General features: G+C 31.5%; 1 protein-coding gene across 4 annotated transcripts in view; it reads left to right on the top strand.

The window, feature by feature from the left end:
* Positions 1 to 19,108, top strand: part of LOC129216096 (uridine-cytidine kinase-like 1) — a 107,571-nt gene extending 88,463 nt beyond the window's left edge. For all 4 annotated transcript variants that reach the window (XM_054850245.1, XM_054850246.1, XM_054850248.1 and 1 more), the window contains exons 4-14: positions 181 to 351; positions 559 to 630; positions 1,642 to 1,831; positions 1,910 to 1,971; positions 2,612 to 2,628; positions 5,543 to 5,735; positions 10,096 to 10,158; positions 12,699 to 12,821; positions 16,074 to 16,239; positions 17,419 to 17,517; positions 17,656 to 19,108. In XM_054850245.1, the coding sequence (XP_054706220.1) occupies positions 181 to 351; positions 559 to 630; positions 1,642 to 1,831; positions 1,910 to 1,971; positions 2,612 to 2,628; positions 5,543 to 5,735; positions 10,096 to 10,158; positions 12,699 to 12,821; positions 16,074 to 16,239; positions 17,419 to 17,517; positions 17,656 to 17,696 (1,197 nt within the window). In that variant the 3' untranslated portion in view covers positions 17,697 to 19,108. The remainder of the gene's footprint in view (positions 1 to 180; positions 352 to 558; positions 631 to 1,641; positions 1,832 to 1,909; positions 1,972 to 2,611; positions 2,629 to 5,542; positions 5,736 to 10,095; positions 10,159 to 12,698; positions 12,822 to 16,073; positions 16,240 to 17,418; positions 17,518 to 17,655) is intronic.
* The last annotated feature ends 949 nt before the right edge of the window (positions 19,109 to 20,057 follow it).

The following is a 20,057-nucleotide window of genomic DNA, read 5'->3' as shown; positions in this document are numbered from 1 at the left end:
AAGTATGCTCTTTTAGTGTTAGTGGAATTGTCTGATCGATGTTTTCTTTTTATAAAGTTGTAATGTTCTTTTATTTTACTTTATTATTGATTTGCAAAAAGGAAACAGAAAAATAAAAGTTGTAAATGATTAGGTGTTCTAATATGATGATTTTAAATTCTTTAATGTTTGAAATTTTAGGTCTTAGATGAGAAACATCATATGTTAGCTAAGCAAAATGACTATAATTTTGACCATCCAGATGCCTTTGACTTTGATTTGCTCATAGAAACTTTACGTAAGCTAAAAGAGGGCAAAAGTGTAGATGTTCCTATATATAATTTTGTTACACATGCCAGGGAAAAAAGGATGGTAAGTTAAATACTTATAAGTTGTGTATAATTTTTAAAATTTATTTACTGTTTAATTTTATTTGTTACATTATTTTATTTTTTAACAATATTGGTAATTCAAATATTTTTAATTGTTTCATTATAATTTTGTTTTAATTAAAAAAAGTATTTAATTTAAAATATTTGATCATCTTATATAAATAAGTAATACCCTTCTTATTTATAGAAAACCATGTATGGTGCAAATGTTATCATATTTGAAGGTATACTTACTTTTGCTCACAAGCAGCTTGTTGAGGTATGTAATTTTTAAGTATAAAAAGGTATATAAAAAGTTTTGAAATTATTTTTTTAAGATATAATTTTTGTAGGCGTTAATGCTAAATGTGCTTACAATGAGTGGTACCTTAGACTCCATCAAAAAATGAACTTGTTAAGGAGTAAGTACATCAAAGATATACACATGACTCCCAATTATTTACCTAACTAAAGTTAGGAGCGAAAATATTGAAAGGAACTCATAACTTTGACCATATCCCCTCCTTCTCTCCCACCGAAAATAGACACAAAATTACCAAAGGAAATTTACTCGTATTTCCTTTAAAGCTTCTGAGATTCATCTGATGCTCTGGTTTTGCAATCTAAACTGAATTTTTTAAGTAAACTCCAAACACTTCTGAGCAATATTTAAAATTCATTTGAAATATCTATAATGTCTCTCCTAGGGTTCTTTTTTTTTTTTTGAGAGACAGCATGATTTGTGTATTAAATTTCTCATGGGTGCGTATTGAGATCCATGTTTTTATCTAACTGACGAAGCTCGGTTACTGGTGGAGCATTGTCTTGTGATTTTAAACCACAATTGCGTTTCAAGTTGATAGTTTTTCACTTTTTAAGCAGCAACCATGCTTGATTAGTTTGTTGAAAAATGGTGAATACTTTTGACCATAAACTATTAAATAAGTGCCCCCTAGCAGTTAAATGCCCCTCTTCCTTATTTTTGTAGAATGGCCTTCAGGTGAAATACAAAATATCTGTGATTGAGACTATATAGTAGGTGCATACAACTTTCTCTTTTAAGGGAGATTTATGTCTTATACAGAGTCTAGTTTAGGAATTATTATTTGGCATTCTAAGAGGTATTACAACCTTATTATTATTTTTTTTTTTTTTTGCATATTAAATGCACGCAATCTCCAAGTATTTATCAATCGTCTTTATTTTCTCTCAAGAGCCAGTGCAATAAACAAGTTAGCAGTAGCAATGTTAAGTGTAATTGCTGTTAAGGCGCAGTATTTTTCTGTTTTAGATAATGGATATGAAAGTATATATTGAAACTGATTCTGATATACGACTTGCTAGAAGATTGAGGAGGGATATTATGGATAGAGGAAGGGATTTAGAAGGTGTTTTAAAGCAGTATGAGAAGTTCGTCAAACCTGCCTTTGACTACTACATAGCTCCCACAGTGCAACATGCTGATTTAATTGTTCCTAGAGGTATGTTTTTCTTCTTCTCTTTTCTGTTTGAATTTCTCATTTTATTTGATATTCATTCTTTGTTCAATATTATTTAAGGTGGAGAAAATGAAATAGCTATCTCTCTCATTGTGCAACATGTCCATACTCAGTTACAGCTAGTAAGTTTGGTTCTGTTTTTCAAATGGCAAAAACTGTATTTGTTATCAAACTAATGATTTTCATAATTTTGTAAGACATCTAGTTTAGAGTTTTAAACTTAGTTAATAAAACTTATAAATATGATGTTGAGTTCGGCCTCAATAATTTAAAGCTGCTGGGAATTAGAAAAAAAAAAGTGCTCAGTCAAAACCTAGAAACAAAAAAAAAAAAAAAAATGTGGAATAAAATATAAAATCAAAATATACAACCATCTATGTTCATTAACTTTGTATTGTGGGCAAAAGTAGAAGAATAGTCTACAGGATGGGTTATATATACTTAAAAATGTGTGTGTGTGTTTTTTTGTGCAAGTAGGTGCAAAAATTATTTTTGAACTGGAATGTAATAATTTGATTAGATATCTAACTAGACTTGACCATTAAGTGAAAAAAAATTTCTAAAGTAGTTAATTTGTTCTACTATTTAACTATTTGAATGTATTTTTTTTAATTTATAATTTATTAATATAAGCTTCTCTTCTATATAAGAGGAAATACTCTGGGAAATAAAAAAAGGTTTTCTTTTTCTTTTAACGAACATACTTTTGAAACTATTTTGTATTTATTCAATACTGTGACATTTTTTCTTCTTATGTTTCAGAGGGGTCTAAAATTAAGGTAAGCTCGATCTTTTTTCAAAGCCTTTATCTATAGTTTTAGATCTATAGATTTTTGTTTGTAAAGTTGTTAGTCAGTTGTCTCTTTGGTGGTGTATCCCAGTTATTAGGATGCCAGTTTATTCATATAATTATAGCATTTTGTTACAAAAGCAATTTGTTTTAATCAGTGGTTGGAAAAACTACATTTTTTTTGTAGCGAACTACAACTACTTTATTATAAATGTAGTTAACTACATCTGCAACTACTTTTTTCAAAATGTAGCAACTACAAACTACTTTTGAAATGTAGTTGCTACTTTGCTACTTTCCAAAAAAATAAGTAAATAACATACACAATAGGTTGTCCCTCAAAAAAATGAAAGTCGATTTTTCAAATCGCATATTACACTCTTGTATTTTTCCTCTTGTGTCAAAACAATGGTGAGAAAAAGTTTCATATAATTTGCACAACGGCAACCCGTGCCGAATAGCACCTGAAAGTGTAAAACAGTACTTGTATGCTAGGCCAAATCGGGGGAAAAAAAACTTTTTTCAGAAACTCGAAATTTCTGTTGATAAAACGTTGCCCCTCTACCCAACACCCTACATGTCCCACAAGAACATTTATTCGGATTAAAAAACATTTAGATATGCCACACTTGACCTAAAATTTATAATTTTATATAAAAAATTGATTTTTTTTTCAGTTATCTTTCAAAAAATTGCATATAAATTTTAATAGAATATCAAGTTCAAAAATTACTGGCGAACACACTTATAGATCAACAATTACAAACGAATAATAAAAAAATAATATCTTTTAAATGAAAAATTTAACTCAACCTGGAAAAAATCAATATCTTTGAGTACTATGTGGGGGAGACTTAAAAATTGCAGGAACATAAAATTTTCTATTTAACGCTAATTACCTACTTTTCTACTTTACTGTTTATATTTTTGAGCTTAATAATTTCATAAAATCTTACAAATCTGAAAATATGTATCAAAAACTTAATTTTTTGAAGAAAATTATAAATGTTAGGTCACGTGTGATACTAAATGGTTTTTAATTTGAATAAATATTTCTGTGGTGCATATGGGGGGGTATAGGAACAACGTTTTATCAACAGAAATTTTGAGTTTCTAAAAAAACATTTTATCGTAATTTGTACTAGCACTGCACAAGTGCTGGTTCACACTTTCAGACATAATCGGCACTTGTTGCCGTTGTTCAAATTATATGATTTTTTTTTGACGTAAAAGGATAAAATATAAGAGATTGTGCGACTTGAAAAATCAACTTTCGATTTTTTTTGGAGGGAGGGGGGGAGGGACACCCTAATACAGAAACACACCGTAAGAGGATTGAACAAAAAAAGATTGATAAATTAGCTCATCAGAAGACATTAAGAAAAATGTCCGTTATCATACGCTCATACACTGTAATGCTCGCATTTATTGTAAGTCCTCCAGAACAGTTCAATTTCATCCTTTTCTATAACAGTTTCCGTAGCTTCTTTTTATTTGGTGAATACTGTCAAAAATTTAAGCCTCGCTAAAATATTTTTGTTTTTCAATCTTCGGTCTGTTCATATAAAATTCACCAAATTTTCAACTCGCGAAATCACCGATATATCTTCATTTTCGCGAAAATAAGTGCTTTTTTCAGTATAAATATTGGTAAAATATAAAAATTACGACGGCAAACAAACTAATGGCGTCGAACAGATAGAACGTATGGCGTCAAAATGAAATGCCCGAGGTCAGCTCGTATTTTTATGATTCTCTGCTGATGTACTTGTGTAAAATTTGTGCCAGTCAAATTCGTTTGAACCTTGATATTTTTTTTTTCAGTTTATTTAAAAGTAGTTTCCAGAAATCGCTATAAACTACTATTTTTTTGTAGTTAACTACTCACTACACTACTTTTTTTAAAAAAATAGCGCGCTACACTACAAACTACTCAAAAATGTAGCTACTACAGTAGCGTCGCTACTTGTAGCGCGCTACTTCCAACCACTGGTTTTAATTGTTCTGCAAATGTTAAAATGTGATATGTTGATCAGACTAAGGCAATTTACAAGTGTTTAATATTTTCTAATACTTTTGACCAACAACAAAAGTTGCTGGCAGAAAACCTTATCTTATATCATAATTGATATTGACTTCCTTGTTAACAATATTCAATATAATTAATAAAACTGGTAAAATATGTAATTACAGTAAACCATACACTTAAATACTCAACAATGTTATTTCAGAAGAATTTTTTAGTTTTTACAGAAAACTCTTTGATTTGTTTCAATTGCTTGTTTTTATTACTTTCCAAAATATTCTTCTCTCAAATTTTTCAAATTGACATATTCCACTGTAACAGTGATTTTTTTTTTCTGATTTAAAGCACTAGAAAACAAAATTAAAAAGAAATGGAAAATACTTTAAATATTTGTTTAGTGGATTGAAAAATCAATATTTTAAATCTTCTTTTCACTGAATAGTTTCTTTCTGTCAAATAAAGCTTAACTCAGACATCGTCCGCACATCATGTTAAAGCGGACAGACGTACGTTTTCCAAAAAGGGAGAAGCATACATATATTACGAACGCGAGTTAAAGTGCATGTCAGTACTCTCATCCAATAGAGGGAGCGCGCTAATCTCGTGTAGACCAATGACATTCGACTCCCAACTCCACGGAAGTCGGTTATCTAGCTTCTCGTCCCATTGACGGGTCCCGTACAATATGGCTTGCTACCGTGCAGGCAAGGTGTAAATGTTGCTTTATTGTTTTCTTCTTTTTTTTCTCCCAGTTTAAAAAAGTGTACATTTTTTCATGTATAATATGTTTTTTAAATCTTGATCTGTAAACACAGTTGAAATTTTTCCTGAATGTTAAATGGAAAAAAATATTACAAAATTGATATGTGTGTTTTAGGACTAAGCTGATACAGTGCCATACAGATCAGCCATTGCCTGAAGCTCTTTGTATTCTTCCATCCACAGCTCAAATAAAAGGTCTGTATACTTTCATCCGAGACCAAAATACTCTTAGAGATGAATTCATCTTTTACTCCAAGCGATTGATGCGTCTTCTCATTGAATATTCTCTTTCTCTCCTTCCTTTTAAGGTAAGTTTAAATTGATGCATTGTATGTAATTTGATTATTTGTCCAAGTTCCAGGTACTGAACCCCAGGTTGCAAAATCTATTTTGTTAACTTAAGAACTATGTTGAAGATTTATTGTTGCATTTCCAGTTGCTATATTTAGAATCTTTCTTGTACTATGTCTATTTTTCCGTTATGTTCCTTAGTGTTTAAAATTCAAAGCAGATTTTATTCTTTATTATATAAAGAAGTAACTACATTTAAATTTGGATTTGAAAATAAAAGAATGGAAATGAACACAACTTTAGCACATTGTGTGCAATTGTGGGGGAATCTTTTAGCATCCATTTCTGGTTTTTCCTCCATTTGAGAGTTTCCCGAGTTGTGCACAGTGCAAAGTTTATTGAGCTAAAATACAAGGATAATTTGTGCAATCTTTGTTTTTTTAAGCCTTGCCCCAGGAAGAAAGGTGCACTTGAAGTAGATACTCATGTTTCTACTTGAAATTTACTGCTGTAGAATATTCTTTTTTCCCTTTTCATTACACATTTACTTTATTTTTGCATATGTTTGGTAATTTCTTTTCAATATGCGTATCATTTGCTCAAGTTGAACTATTCATTGATCATTCTTAAGCAGTGGCAGATTTAGAACTCAAGCAAGGGGAGTGGGGGGCTAACCTTGGTCCAAGTGGAGAGTCACTGTTTTAGAGGGTCATTTTTGTCTTTTTCGCGGATACTCTCATTCTGGGAGGGGGGGGGGGGGGGGCTGGGAAATCACTCTTAGAGGGACAGACATTCCTGTTTAGACAATATGTAATTTTCTGTACAATGGATCCTTCTCCCAAAAAATTTAGGACTTTAAACACAGTTTTTTACTTGAAATAAACTTATATAGTATACGGAAGAATACAAATAATTTTGAGAACATTTTAATGGTCTGAAAACACTATATGCACCTCAGTTGGATATTAAGCTGCAAATTACCTCCCCAAGGCCATTGCTAAGACAGAATTGCAAGTAAACACACACCGAAAAGGTCAGTTACAGCATCCAGAGATTGCAGCTGCACTATAGTTTTATGTTTATGAGTCTGGAGTAGCTAAAACCATGCTCAGGCAAAAAACCTCATATAAAGCTGAGTAGATGATCACATTGGTAGACAAATATACATTTGCATAGAAGAAAGAGGTGTGTAAACATGGTATGGCTCCCTATCGAAAAAGTGAAGATAAAAGCTAGGGAGTAAACATGTACCCCCAACTATTGCTAGAGAAAGATAGTAAAAAGAAGCTGATGTATGAAGTGGATCAGGACCCTCCCATAGAATTTGGAAAATTGATGTAAAAACAAGATTTTCGGAACGTTTTAGTGGTAAAGTTACATGAGATGGGGTTGAGGTTCCTCCTTAAGTATTTTTCCTTACTGTAGTCAAATTCAAGCTTTCTTTAGCGATATTAAAGGATCGATGCTCTTTCCAGAAATTTGTACAAATGAAAGGTTAAAATCGAAATTTTATGCTATCTGTGATTACGTTAAGATGATGAGAATTTCCATGGGAACTCTGAAAGTTTTTCGTTATAGAACTCGAGAAAACACAATTATAGGCTATCCTTCGGGGCGTTAGGAAAGGAACTCTTTCTTGATTTACTTTGAAAATTTTTCAAAATTGGAGTCTTTAAGAAGGAGTTTTAAGCAATTTCTGGCGAATTTACGTTACTAGGCAGCTCTTCTCCGAAAGTTTTTCAGCATTGAAAATTGAAATTTAGGCTATAACTGGAGACGTTTAGGAAATGAAGAGGGTTCGGAGGCCCTCTCTGGAAAAGTTTTGTCAGTAAAGTCTGAAAGGTGCAATTTTAGTCGATCTTTGGTTAAATTTAGGAAATGGGAAGTTTTGGAGGCTCTCTATGAAAATATTTTAACTGTCCTTGATTCCGTTGCGTTTGGGAAACGGAAAAAGTTCATGAAACTCTCGTCGAAAAACTCTGGAAGTATTTCGACGACCCTGAAGTTCAAAAAACACTCAACTGTACACCTTCTTCGTCAACGTTAGGGAAATCTCCTAGCGTCACAAAAGTGATGTCTGGTCTTTATTCCGGAATTTTTCAAAATTGAAGTCTTAAAGATGGGACTTAAGGTTTAAGTTTGGGAAAGATGGAGGAAAGAGGATCCCCTGCCTCTTCTTGACTCTACCAGCCTCCATCCATCCCAAAAACTCTCTCAAGTAGTCATTTTTAGGTTGTATGTAATAAAGAAAGGTTCGAGGATTCTCCCGAGGAATTTTCTGAAATGAAATTTAAAGCTATCTTTGCTGATACTAGGGGGGAGGTGCTCGGGGGGACCCTCCAGAAATTTATCAAAGTTTAAGTTTTAGAAGCGCAATTTTTGGCTGCATTTAAGAACGTTAAGCATATAGAGACTAATTTAGGTATCTTCTTTGGCTAAATTTGGAAATTGAAGTTTCAAAGACACAATTTATTCTATCTTTTATAGTAATGTTAAGAAAATAATGTTCGGAGATCTTCTCCAGAACTTTTTCGAAATGGAAGTCTTTAAAACACATTTCAGGCTCTCTTGGGCGTAGCTAGAAGGTGCGTTGGGGTTCTAGGATTGTCTTCTTAAATTTTTGGATATTGAAGTTTTGAAAACACAATTTTAATTTATATTTTAATGGAATGGGCTATTTGCAAAGTTTCAAGCTTGAAAATGATCTTTTTTCGTCACTTTAAGGGAACAGAGAGTGTTTGAGGACTTTCCCCACAAAATTTTCACATAAAAGCTGGATAAGCAATAATGACCTTTTTTTGTAGTATTGTTCGGGGAAGGAGTTTCGGGAGGTCTTCTCCGTCCTAAAAACATATTTTAAAGCTCACTTAGGCAACGATAAATATAGATAGAAGTTTCACACCAGAAGTAGCTTGAAATTGAAACGCCAAAATAAAATTTCATTCAATGTTTGTCCAAAAAAAGGGTGAAGATTATGTAAGTTGGAAAAAAAAGCTAGAAAATTTTCTCCAGAAATATTCGAAAATAGTGTACTGAAAATGCAATTTTAAGTAATCTTTGATGACATTAGGGGGAAGCAAGGGCTCAGTCGATAAAATTTTCCAAACTTAGTTACCTAAAAACGTTTTATGTGCTCTTTGTAAAAATATTGCAGTATTTAAAATCTCTGAAAATTCGATTTTATCCAGTGTAAGTTCTGACCTCATCGGGGGTGGGGTGGGGGGGGGGGGGCTATAGCCTGTTAGCCTGAGAATGAAGTGAAATATATGACTGTTTTAATTTGAAACTAATAACTTCAGACTAAAAGACCTTGATAGCATCAGGACGAAGCTATTTCCTCCAAGCCTTCTCATGCTATTGCAAATGACATTGTAAATCTGTTGTAAGTTTTGACCGAATGGGAGAAGGAGCTATGGTTCCTTTAACCCCCCCCCCCAACCCACCATTAATAGGCCACAGTGTATATATTTATTTAAATATAATGCATATTTAAATTCGCAAAAATATTGATATATTTGAAACCTTAGAAATTTTCGTTTTGTTTAGAGTTATTTCTGACCTCATGGCTGGAAGGGGGGGGGGGGGGCTATAGCCTTTTAACTTGGGAATGAAGTTAAATATATATGTCTGGTTTAAGTTATTAGTAATAACTTTCAGATTTGGAAAGAAAAAAAAAGATTGCAGAGCAAAACTATTTCCTCCAAGCCTTTCCATTCCATTGCAGATCACAATTTAATCTATTTTAAGTTTTGACCAAATGGGAGAGTGGAAGGGACTACAGTCTCCTAGCCTCTCCCCCCCCCCCTTTTAATATGCTGCTATATATAATAGTTATATATAAGTGTAATGTTATTTAAATTCACAAATGTATTGCAGTATTAATAGTCTTTGGAATTTCGATTTTATCTAGTTTAAGTTCGGACCTCAAAGGGGTGGGCTATAGCCCCCTTAGCCCCTCCCCCTCTGGATCCGCCACTGCTCTTTAGTCAAATTTCTAAACTTCACCAACTAGTCTCTTATCATTATCTTCCATTACAATATTTACTTGTATATTTCATAGTCAGTGACCCTTAAAATTTGTTTATGCAAATCTGGTGGTATTTATTTATTTGTGTTACTAATTTAAGTAAATAAATCTTCTGATCCTTTCGTACTTGTATTTGAATATTACAAAAAATAATAAAATTCTAAGATAAGATCTTTCTGCCTTAGCCCTGGCGGTAACTTACTGAACTATTTTATGTTCTTAATTTTGCATAATTAGTCTATGTGTCACATTGTACCAGCTCTATTTACAGTTCTGACATCATTAATATTATTTACAGTTCAGTTATTGCAAAATTGAACATTCTTATGTTTCTCATCTTCTATTTGTAGGCAGTTACTGTTGATACACCTCAAGGAGTTGCTTACCAAGGAAAGAGGATAGCTACAGAAAAAGTAAGTTTTTTTTTTATGCTAAAGAATTCTTAATGCAAACAAATATATGTACTTTTTGTATATATATAGTGATTCAAAAAGAACAATACGGTTTCACAAATCTACCGATTTGGGAATCTTCGACCTACAGCTCTCTGGTGGAACTTGAATAAAAGATTGATTTGTAAAGTTTCAATTGGCTACAGCTAGATGTCTCTTGTGTTTTATTATATGTAAGATCATACTTCATAGAATCACAATTGTGTTATTGTATGTATTTTACTTGTTACCTATTATTCAGTTAGTCAAAAGGGTGATCAAGGAAGAGGTGATTTAGCACTTTATGATTACCCTTCTTGGTACTAACCCCAAGAGCTAACACCATGTGATTTTTTTCCTGTGGGGATATGTGAGGAATACTGTGTTTAATCCCCCTTGCCTGCTAATTTTAATGAACTGTAAAATTAGATCACAGCAATGATTGCTTCTTTAATTGCGTATATTGCAAAAGTTTGAGTACTGCTGTGGTACCAGCGTTTGGGCATCTGGAATGTGGCTCATAGATCATCTTTAAGGTTAAGTATGTAAAAAAAAGGTGTTTGCACCATTTTCTTCTTGGAAATACACACCTTTGAAACCCTGCCCATTCTTTTTGAATCACCTTGTACTTTTTATAAGATTCGACAGATTGAACTCAGACATGAAAAGTTTAATGAGTTAATATTGGCTCAAGTTTCTGGGGGGGGGGGGGGTTATTACCCATTTTATTCTCATATTTTTCATGTTTCCCATCTGCTTTACTGAACAAAGAGAAAGCAAATTACAATATTGCTTTGTAAAAAAAAACTGTATGTGAAAGAAATTATTAAAAGTATCCAAGCAATTTTTTCAGTCTATATTTTTTCTGACAATTTCCTTCTCCTCTTTTCAAAAGAAAGTTGAACTATTTTGTTGCTGTCCTTTTAAATTTGTTAGCAAGTAAAATTAAACTTTTAAAGAAAAAAAAATGCATCCCATGTACTGCAATTATAATCTACTAATTATTTAAAATGTAACCATTTTTATATGTAGCATTATTTGGATGATATGTCTCGAATTTAATTTAATATAAATGACTATAGAAATAAAACTACTAAATGAAGGAACATAAACAAGCACAAAACAAATATTCTGCTTGTTATAAAATTTGTTGCATAATGATTAAAAAAAATCTGACGCACAGTATGACTTTGATTTAACAATATCCAATTTAAAGGGTAGTTGTAAGGGGAAATTATTCTAATTGGAGTGTGGTTTTAAGCGGGGTTCCTCAAGAATCAGTGTTAGGGCCTGTTTTGTTCATTGTTTTTATGAACGATGTTCACAAAAATATTTCTGGGAACATGAATTGTTTTGCTGATGATGTCAAAGTTATGGGGACTGTAGAAAATGAAGAACAAGCAAAACAGTTGCAAGCGGATCTAGATCATATTACAGAGTGGGCTGATAAATGGGATATGGCTGTTAATGTTGGGAAATGTCAAGTGCTACATTTAGGGCATGGAAATAAGGGCACAAGTTATTATTTGCAAGGTTCAGTCATTAGTCAGGCAGACAAAGTTACTGATCTGGGGGTCTTAATTAGTCAGGATTTAAAGTTTAGCCAACAGTGCAGCATTGCTAGTAACAAGGCCAATAAGATGCTTGGGTTTATCAATAGATCTATTTCAAACAAATCTAAAGAAGTTCTTCTGCCCTTATATAGAAGTTTGGTAAGACCTCATTTGGAGTATGCTGTTTAGTTTTGGTCTCCTTATCTTAAGAAAGACATTAATGTATTGAAAAGGGTTCAAAGGCGAGCTACAAGGCTAATAAATGGATTTTCTCACTTAGACTATGATTCCAGGCTTAGAAGGCTAAAAATGTACAGTCTTGAGCAAAGAAGAGACCGAGGGGACATGATTCAGCTGTTTAAATTTATTAAAATGAAAGATGTTACGGGGCTGAAGTTTAGCAGTGAAAACAGGACAAGGGGTTATTGTTTTAAGCTATTTAAATCTCAGGCTAACATGGATGTTAGGAAAAATTATTATTTTAGCAGGGTAGTGGAGCCTTGGAACAGTTTACCGGAAGAGGTGGTAATGAGCGAGGGAGTAGATAGTTTTAAGAGGGCCATTGATCTTCACTGGGGATTGTAAATTGACTAGGACCAGTCTAGCTGGGCCCAGAGCCTGTTGCTGGTCGTCACTTTTGTATTTGTATTTAACTATTTCCTCTATTTAATGGTACATTTCATTGGTCCGAATTTGACTGCATTGAATGTCTACACTCCTTGATTTAAGGGTATCCTTGGTTTAATGATAACTTTTTCCAGTCCCTTGACAATCGTTAAAACAAGGTTATACTGTACTTTTTTCTTCTCTAAGTGTTTGCTTTTGTAATAATAAAATAGTAAAGCATTCCTGTGAGCCACCTCATATTTAGCAGAACTTCCTTTACTGAAATTTTAGCTTTTTAACTCCTTTTGTTCTTACTTAAAATCTCTTGATGACCAAAGAACTATATCTATCTCTCCTTTTTAGATATGTGGTGTCTCAATTTTGAGGGCTGGTGAAACAATGGAACAAGCACTGTGCGATGTTTTGAAAGATGTTAGGTTAGGAAAAATACTTATCCAAACAAATCAAGACACTGGGGAACCAGAGGTTTGTGTGTGTTTTATTTATAATTGTTTATAGTGATTTCCGTTTTAAATACAAGGTCTGTCAGGAAAATATGTATAAAAGTTGAATAAAAACTTTATTTTACAATTACAATAGGTATTACAATATGGTCTTTTCCAAAGTTCTCCCCTTGAGACTAGATGCACTTCTACCAACACCATTTCCACTGTTGATAACAGTTCTGAAAGTCTTCAGTTGTGATGCTGTTCAGTTGCCGTGTCGCTTCTGCCTTGATGGCTTCCACTTCTCCCAAGAGTCACCCCCGAAGCACCATTTTGCATTTTGGGAAGAGGAAGTCATAAGGGGCTAAGGCGGGTGGTCTGTCACTGTGATTGAGCATCAGTACGATTTTTATGCACAATTTCTTCATTTCGAGTTTTTGTGTCGGAATTTAGTGAACGATTGTTTTGGGTATTGGCAGCTCGTCAGCTATCATTCGGACCGTCAATCTATGATCTTTGAGAACACAAACCCGAGTTCATTCAACATTTTCATCAGGACTCGATGTCGAGGGGCATCCTGGACAAGGCTCTCCTTTCACGTCTTCTTGACCTTCCCGGAACCTTTTTAACCACTTGTTCATGGGTGGTTCCTTCAGAGAATTGTCTCCGAAAACTTCTTTGTTTCAAAAATCTCACGGCCATTCTTGCCTAGCTTTGCAAGAAACTTGATGTTGATGCGCTGATCTTCAGTGAGAAAGAGCTCCATGCCGACGGCAGATGAAAAAGGGTAACTTTCAACAAGCAGCTACACTTTCCTATTTACATGCAGAGAGCTCTGACTTGAACTGAGCATTGAGGAGATGGGCTACAGTGGGAGTGCTACCTGGCGGCCCCTCCATGATGCCGTGATACGTCACCTCGACTTATTTATATGTATTTTCCGGACAAACCTGATATATTCACAAAAAGTGGTGTCACATCTGCTGAAATTTTGTTTGAATTCTCAAAAAATATTGAACATCTTCCTGATGTCGCCAATAGTCTGATGACATTTTGAAATGTCTCAGCTTGTGCAAAAGTGCTGATACAATAATTGCCATAAACGTAATGTTTTAAGTCCATACTATTTCCATACCTTGAGCTGATATTAATTATTTTTAAAAAGAGCTGATTCTGCTTTTAAGAAGGGAGCAAAACAATTGACAATAAATTATAGAATAATATGAAAAATTATAAATCATCAGCAGCTCTATCTTTTTTTATTTTTTTCTTTTGGTGCATTTCTACACTGTATTCAAAAGACTTGTCTTACTTAAGGAGTTTTGTTTTTTCATTTTCCTTTTGTAAAAGATATGACAAGCGTAGAATGAGACCGCAGTCTTTGTTGACAAAATTTGAAGAGGTTTTTTTAAATTTTTTCAAAATTATAATTGAAAGTTTTTGTTGATTAATTTTTTCACAATCCTTTAAAATTTTTGTTCTGGTTTATACGTGTGACCCAGATAAATTGATCCCTTATGTTTGGTTTGTGTTGTTACTTTTTAAGCAATGTTATGTTCCTAATTTATTCAAACAATCTGAGTATTGTGCTAAATTTTTTATCATAGCTTTGTTAGTTTGTTCAACAATATAACTCTACAGTAATTAACCGATCTTTTTTTTTAATCCTCAAGACGGTTTTTAGGAAAATATTTTTCTTACCTAGTCTAGTTGATTTCTAACTTGTATTTTGTTTTTGAGATAGCAAAGTGTTCTTGTTACTGTACAAGCCCCCCTCTCCCTCCCCCCCCCCCCCCCAGAAAATCTGATAGAGAAGAGTTGTTTTAATTTTCAACAATCTAGTGAGATACCAATTATTTTTGCTCCGAGTAAAAAGCCTTTTATCAATTTAAGATAAATCACATGTATCTTTTAGTGTTTTGCTTTTACTGTAATGCTTTTAATTACACTAAATCTGACTTTGTATGAGCGCACAATCTATCCTTGAGCTTCGACACTTTAGTGAAATAGTAAAGTTTTAGAGCTTAATCAGTTTTTTTTTTTTAAATGATAGTCATCCATATAGTAAAGAAAACGCTGCCCCTAATTGAATTTTTTTTAGCTTTGTAGCCTCAAGGACTAGATATTTCAGCAGATTTCGTTCCATTAGGTTCAGGTTGCTCAGCTGTCTTCAATTTTAACATGTATGTTTTTATTTAATTGCTCTGATTCGTACAATTTTTTGAAGGAAAAGCTCCACTGGGACTTCTGCAGTTTCAGTTCCTATATTTCTCTAAAATGAAAAGCATTTCAGTGTTCTCTACAAGCAAAAAATTCCTAAAATACTGAAGCTTTTCAGGATAGTGCTGAAAGTAGTGAGCATTTTGATCTAATTCATCTTTAGGATAGCAAATTTTAATTAATTTTTTTTTAAACATTTCTCTTTGTGGTAACACTTAAATTTCATTTAAGAGGTTTGCAAAACTTAAGCATCACATAAGGCTTATACTAATTAGATTTTGACTCCTAACCTCATTTAAAATTTTGCATGTTCACTGTATTCATTTACTTATATTTTACTTTTTAAGAACTTATATATTTTTTATAGAAAAAAATGTTGACAATTTTCTTAAACCAACTTTTTTTTTCTTGTTACATAGAAATAATGTTTACACAATTTTGACCAACCCAAGCAGTAAAGTTTCCTAGTTTAGATGATCATTTATTTTTCATGTTATTTATTTAATAATCTGATTTGAGGTATAAAATAGTGTTGAATTTGATAGATTAAAAGTGGCAACAATGGTTGTAAAACTGTTTAAAAGATAACTAAGTTAAAAGGATTTAAGTATGGCAATGTACCAACAAGTGAATGTGCATGCAATGTATATGAAAACTTAACATTTGGCATTGTAACTGTTGTTAATTAAAAAAAAAAAAAAGAATAGTTTGAAGCTCGAATTTTTCAAAATATTAAGCAAAATTATAGTTAAAACAACAGAGATTTCGGTTGCTCTAATAAATTGTATGACATTTATTAATATCATTAAACAGTAAAACATTGCATTATTTTTACTGGTTGACTTGTTGGTTGAAAATTTTGAACCAGAGAACTCTTGATCATTTGCAATTTTTGTACTATACTGGTCACTAATTTTTATTATTGTTATGTTTTTCCCCCATAAGTCATTGTTTCACACACAAAGAATTGATTTTCTGTAGCAGTAAGATAAGTCTTGTAGTTAATAAGTTATCTAATTTCATTGCTTTTTATGCTATTTTTTTGCATTATATTATTCTTTTAATCCTTTAGTTGTATTACTTACGTCTGCCCAAAGACATAAAAGACTATTTTATTATACTCATGGATGCTACTGTTGCAACTGGTGCAGCATCAATGATGGCAATTCGCGTTCTTCTCGATCATGATGTTCCTGAAGAAAATATTATGCTTTGCTCTTTGTTAATGGCTGAATCTGGTAATAATTTAAATTTTACCTTAATCATGATAAAGATCCACACTTCAACACATTGAACTTAAAAAAAAAATCATTTTATTTAGAATTGTAGATTAAATACTTTACTACCTTTGCTGAGGAAGTAATATAGAAGTATTATTCTGAATTAATTTTTCCGCTCGGTACAAACTGCTTTTTCAAATACCTTCATCGCTTCTTTTTTATGAAAAAGATTTGTAAGGATTGAAAGGTGTAATGAGTTGGAATGAAAATTAATCTAAACTTATTCTAATAGTGGCATTTCTGAATATGTCTTAAACATCAGTATTATTATAAAATTGAATTTAGAAGAGATTTTTATGAATTAGATTTATCCACAAAATGTAAACTCACATTTTTTTCCCCTTTCTGCTCCAAACCTTCTTATTCAAACTTATTGTGTTGTTGAATTATTTTGTTAGCATTAGAAATAGCTTTTGAAAATTATATGTTTTGTTGTTTTAATTGTTTGAGTTTAAGCAAATTTTATCGGAACAAATTGATTGCATCACCGAAATTTTGGTAGCTATGTAATTGTAGTTGCGTTATTATTTTTGATTGGTCGCAGTGTTTTAAGTATACAAGACAACTTTTTCATTAAGTTCAACATTTACTGCTGTGTGAAATGTGACTGATTAAAAAAAAAAAATGTTTCTGCTGTCGGGCTCTGTTAGGGATCTTAGCGGGGACAGAACAATAGACCAGTGGTCGTGGTAATTATGCTCTTACTGAGCGCCCCTTTTCATTTCATTTATACCTGAATTATACTGATATTTTAAAATTTTGGTTTTAAAATTAAATAGTGAAGAGCTTTAGACTGATATAATGGCAGTTTAGAAACTCATATTTCAAGTCACGACTCATTAAGTTTAGATTATTTCCCACTTTGGTTAAAGGTAGTTCAGAAATCCATGTAAAGCATTTGACTTTCAATTTGTTCAATTAAAAGAATATTTTTAAAGATTGCTTTTGAAGAAATTATTTTTAGACTTGGAAAAAAAAAGAAAGGATGCTAGAAAGTAAAATCTTGCTAATTTGAGAAAATCCCTAAATCAGAAGTTATACTGTGTGACCAATTGCATCAAATTTACATATTAAATCAGTTTTTGCATTAAAAAAAACCTGAAAGTTTATTTATGCAAGTATTTCTTTCATTCTTAGGTGTTCATAATATTGCATATGCTTTCCCTAAAGTAAAGATAGTCACATCTGAAGTAGATCCTGAAGTTAATGATAGGTTTTACATTATGCCTGGAATAGGTAAGCTTTCTGTTTTATTTTAAAATCTTCTTTTCTTCTGCTTTAAAAAAGGGATTACGTGTTTTCCATGTGTTTAAATCAAAAAATAATTTTATGTTGTACAAAATGAATATTTAACATATGATTTTTTAATTTCAGGTAATTTTGGGGACAGATACTTCGGCACTGAAGTTTTTTAGCTTATAATTCGTTCAGAAGTTGCAAAAAGAATAGCTAAGTAAATTGCAACTATTTTGTTTTTTGATGAATTTACTTATTTTTATGACAAACATAAAATCTGTTGTATAAGCAAGAAAAATAGTGTGATATTGAATCTCGGTAAAATTAATTCAGTAAATGTTTTGGAAAACATTTATTGCATATTTCATGCACTTGGAAAGTGAATAATTTGAGTTCCAGTCTATACCTTTGCTACTAAATGTTCTTATATGATTTTAGAACTTATTTTATTTGAAACTGTTGATAGTTACTTGTATGATCATGTATTTATTTAAACAAATGTTTACTCAGTTTATTCTAAATGTGATTTTTATGTTTAAAGTTGTAATGACACATTCATGGATTAACTATTTTATGATCTCTCTTATTGTTGTAGTTCAAGTTTTATTATGAAATCTTTGTTTTTCTTTCAAATTGTATCCTTAAATAATGATTATTATAGTACAAGTATCAAGTTAAAGCCGAAAATATTTGAAACACACAACACACACACACAAAAAAAAACTGTTAATCTTTTGATTTGTGCATTATTTTTTCAAAACACATTTTACTTGATTGAAGAATAAACTTCAAAATAGCTATATAGCGTTGTTTTAGTTAATTTAATTCAACGTTTTAATTGAAAATGTGAAAATTAAGTGCAATTAAATGTTCTATAAAGGAATTATTCAGCAAGTTCAGTGTATTTTATTTTGAATAATAACACAAGAAACACCACAAAATTTGAATTAAAAAAAAAGGAATGATTGCTTAAAATATATATGTTTTTAATTGTATGTAAAATATTTTTTAGAATTAAAAATATATATTAGTTAATCTATCTAAAATTTATTAAATCCAGTAAATATTATATCAATATTTTTTATATTTGATAGAGTAAAGAATCATTTTAACTTTGACCCTGCTCTCTGTTAATTGTTTTTTAAATGCAAGTTGAAACCTTACTTGTAAGTAAGTGGAATAATTTAATATTTACAATATCACACACACACAAAAGAAATAAAACAATTGTAAAAAGATTGTCATTTATATTAACTTAATGATAATTGTTTGTTTTCTGAAATCAAAATTAAAAACTTCAAAAAAAAAAGGATAAAAAGTTTTAATGACATAGAGAAGGACCGATACGTGTCTTCTATGCCTGTCAACATTTTCTTATGCCCCATTATGTGTTCTAATGTGTTTACTTATCCCATTCTCTAAAGCATTTCATATTTTAATTTATATGAATTTGAGTTTCCTTTGCTGTGATAAAAGATTTAGCTGTATTATTCCCTGGAGAATTTCCATTCTATTGTAAATCTTAAATGTTCTCAGGTTCAGATATCTTTATATCAAATCTTATAAGATATGAAATAAATTTTTTGCTGAATTGATAGTTTTGTTTTTCATTTAAGAACTAATATTCAGTCATTCTTTACAACTTCCCTTACAACTTGACATTTGCGGCTGCACTCTTTCTCTTTCTCCTTCAAATATATTAATTATCATTTTCTAATGAACTTGTGTTAAGTCTTTATTTAAAAAAAAAAAAAAAAAATATGGTTTTAACCCCTTAACGATTGAATAATTTTCAAGAAAACGGTCTTGAAAGTGTCTATTTTTTATTTAAGAAAATTGTATAAAAATAAATGTATGAACAACATGTGCATTCATTTTTTCATTTTAAATATTTTTTTGGATTGAAATTTTTAAAAAATTTGAAATTTTATGAAAAGTCAGCAAGCAAGCAGCGAAAATTTAAGAAATACGTCTTTTAAACATTAAAAAAGAATTTTATTAATCTTTTGTGTAATATAAGTACATTTTTCTTTATGGTAAATTTCAAAGCTTGAAATACAGTAGCCAACGTCACAATCTGGTAAGTTAGTACCAAAATTCCTTCCTGCATCTCTGCAATTACATTTAAAATTGACTGGTGTTGTCAACTAGTGTATAAAAAGAGAAATAAAATGTTTTCCGGGCCAAAGAAATGAGTTGATTTTAATTGTTTCGTCGCGTTAATATTGCACACCCCAGCACGGCAATATCACAGGCGCGAGAAATGAAGATCGAAACCCCAGCCCGGCATATTCATGGGAGCGAGAGGGATTGGGGAGTTAAAGTAAAGCAAGTTCTTCTGAGGTATTATAATAAGGATGGAATATATTTTTTACTCATTAACATTGAGCTTATAAAAAACCATTTTTAATAACCCATCTTTTTCTTTAGGTGAAGGGGGGGGGGGGAGGATGGAGCGTTTGCAAATATACGTAAAAAATCGAAATTTGTTCTTTTTTCCATTAAAAATTTGTTGCAAGTGTGCAGCATCATTTAATTTA

Source organism: Uloborus diversus, chromosome 2 (assembly GCF_026930045.1).
Source record: "Uloborus diversus isolate 005 chromosome 2, Udiv.v.3.1, whole genome shotgun sequence".
Taxonomy (NCBI): domain Eukaryota; kingdom Metazoa; phylum Arthropoda; class Arachnida; order Araneae; family Uloboridae; genus Uloborus; species Uloborus diversus.
This window is presented reverse-complemented; position numbering and strand designations above follow the sequence as displayed.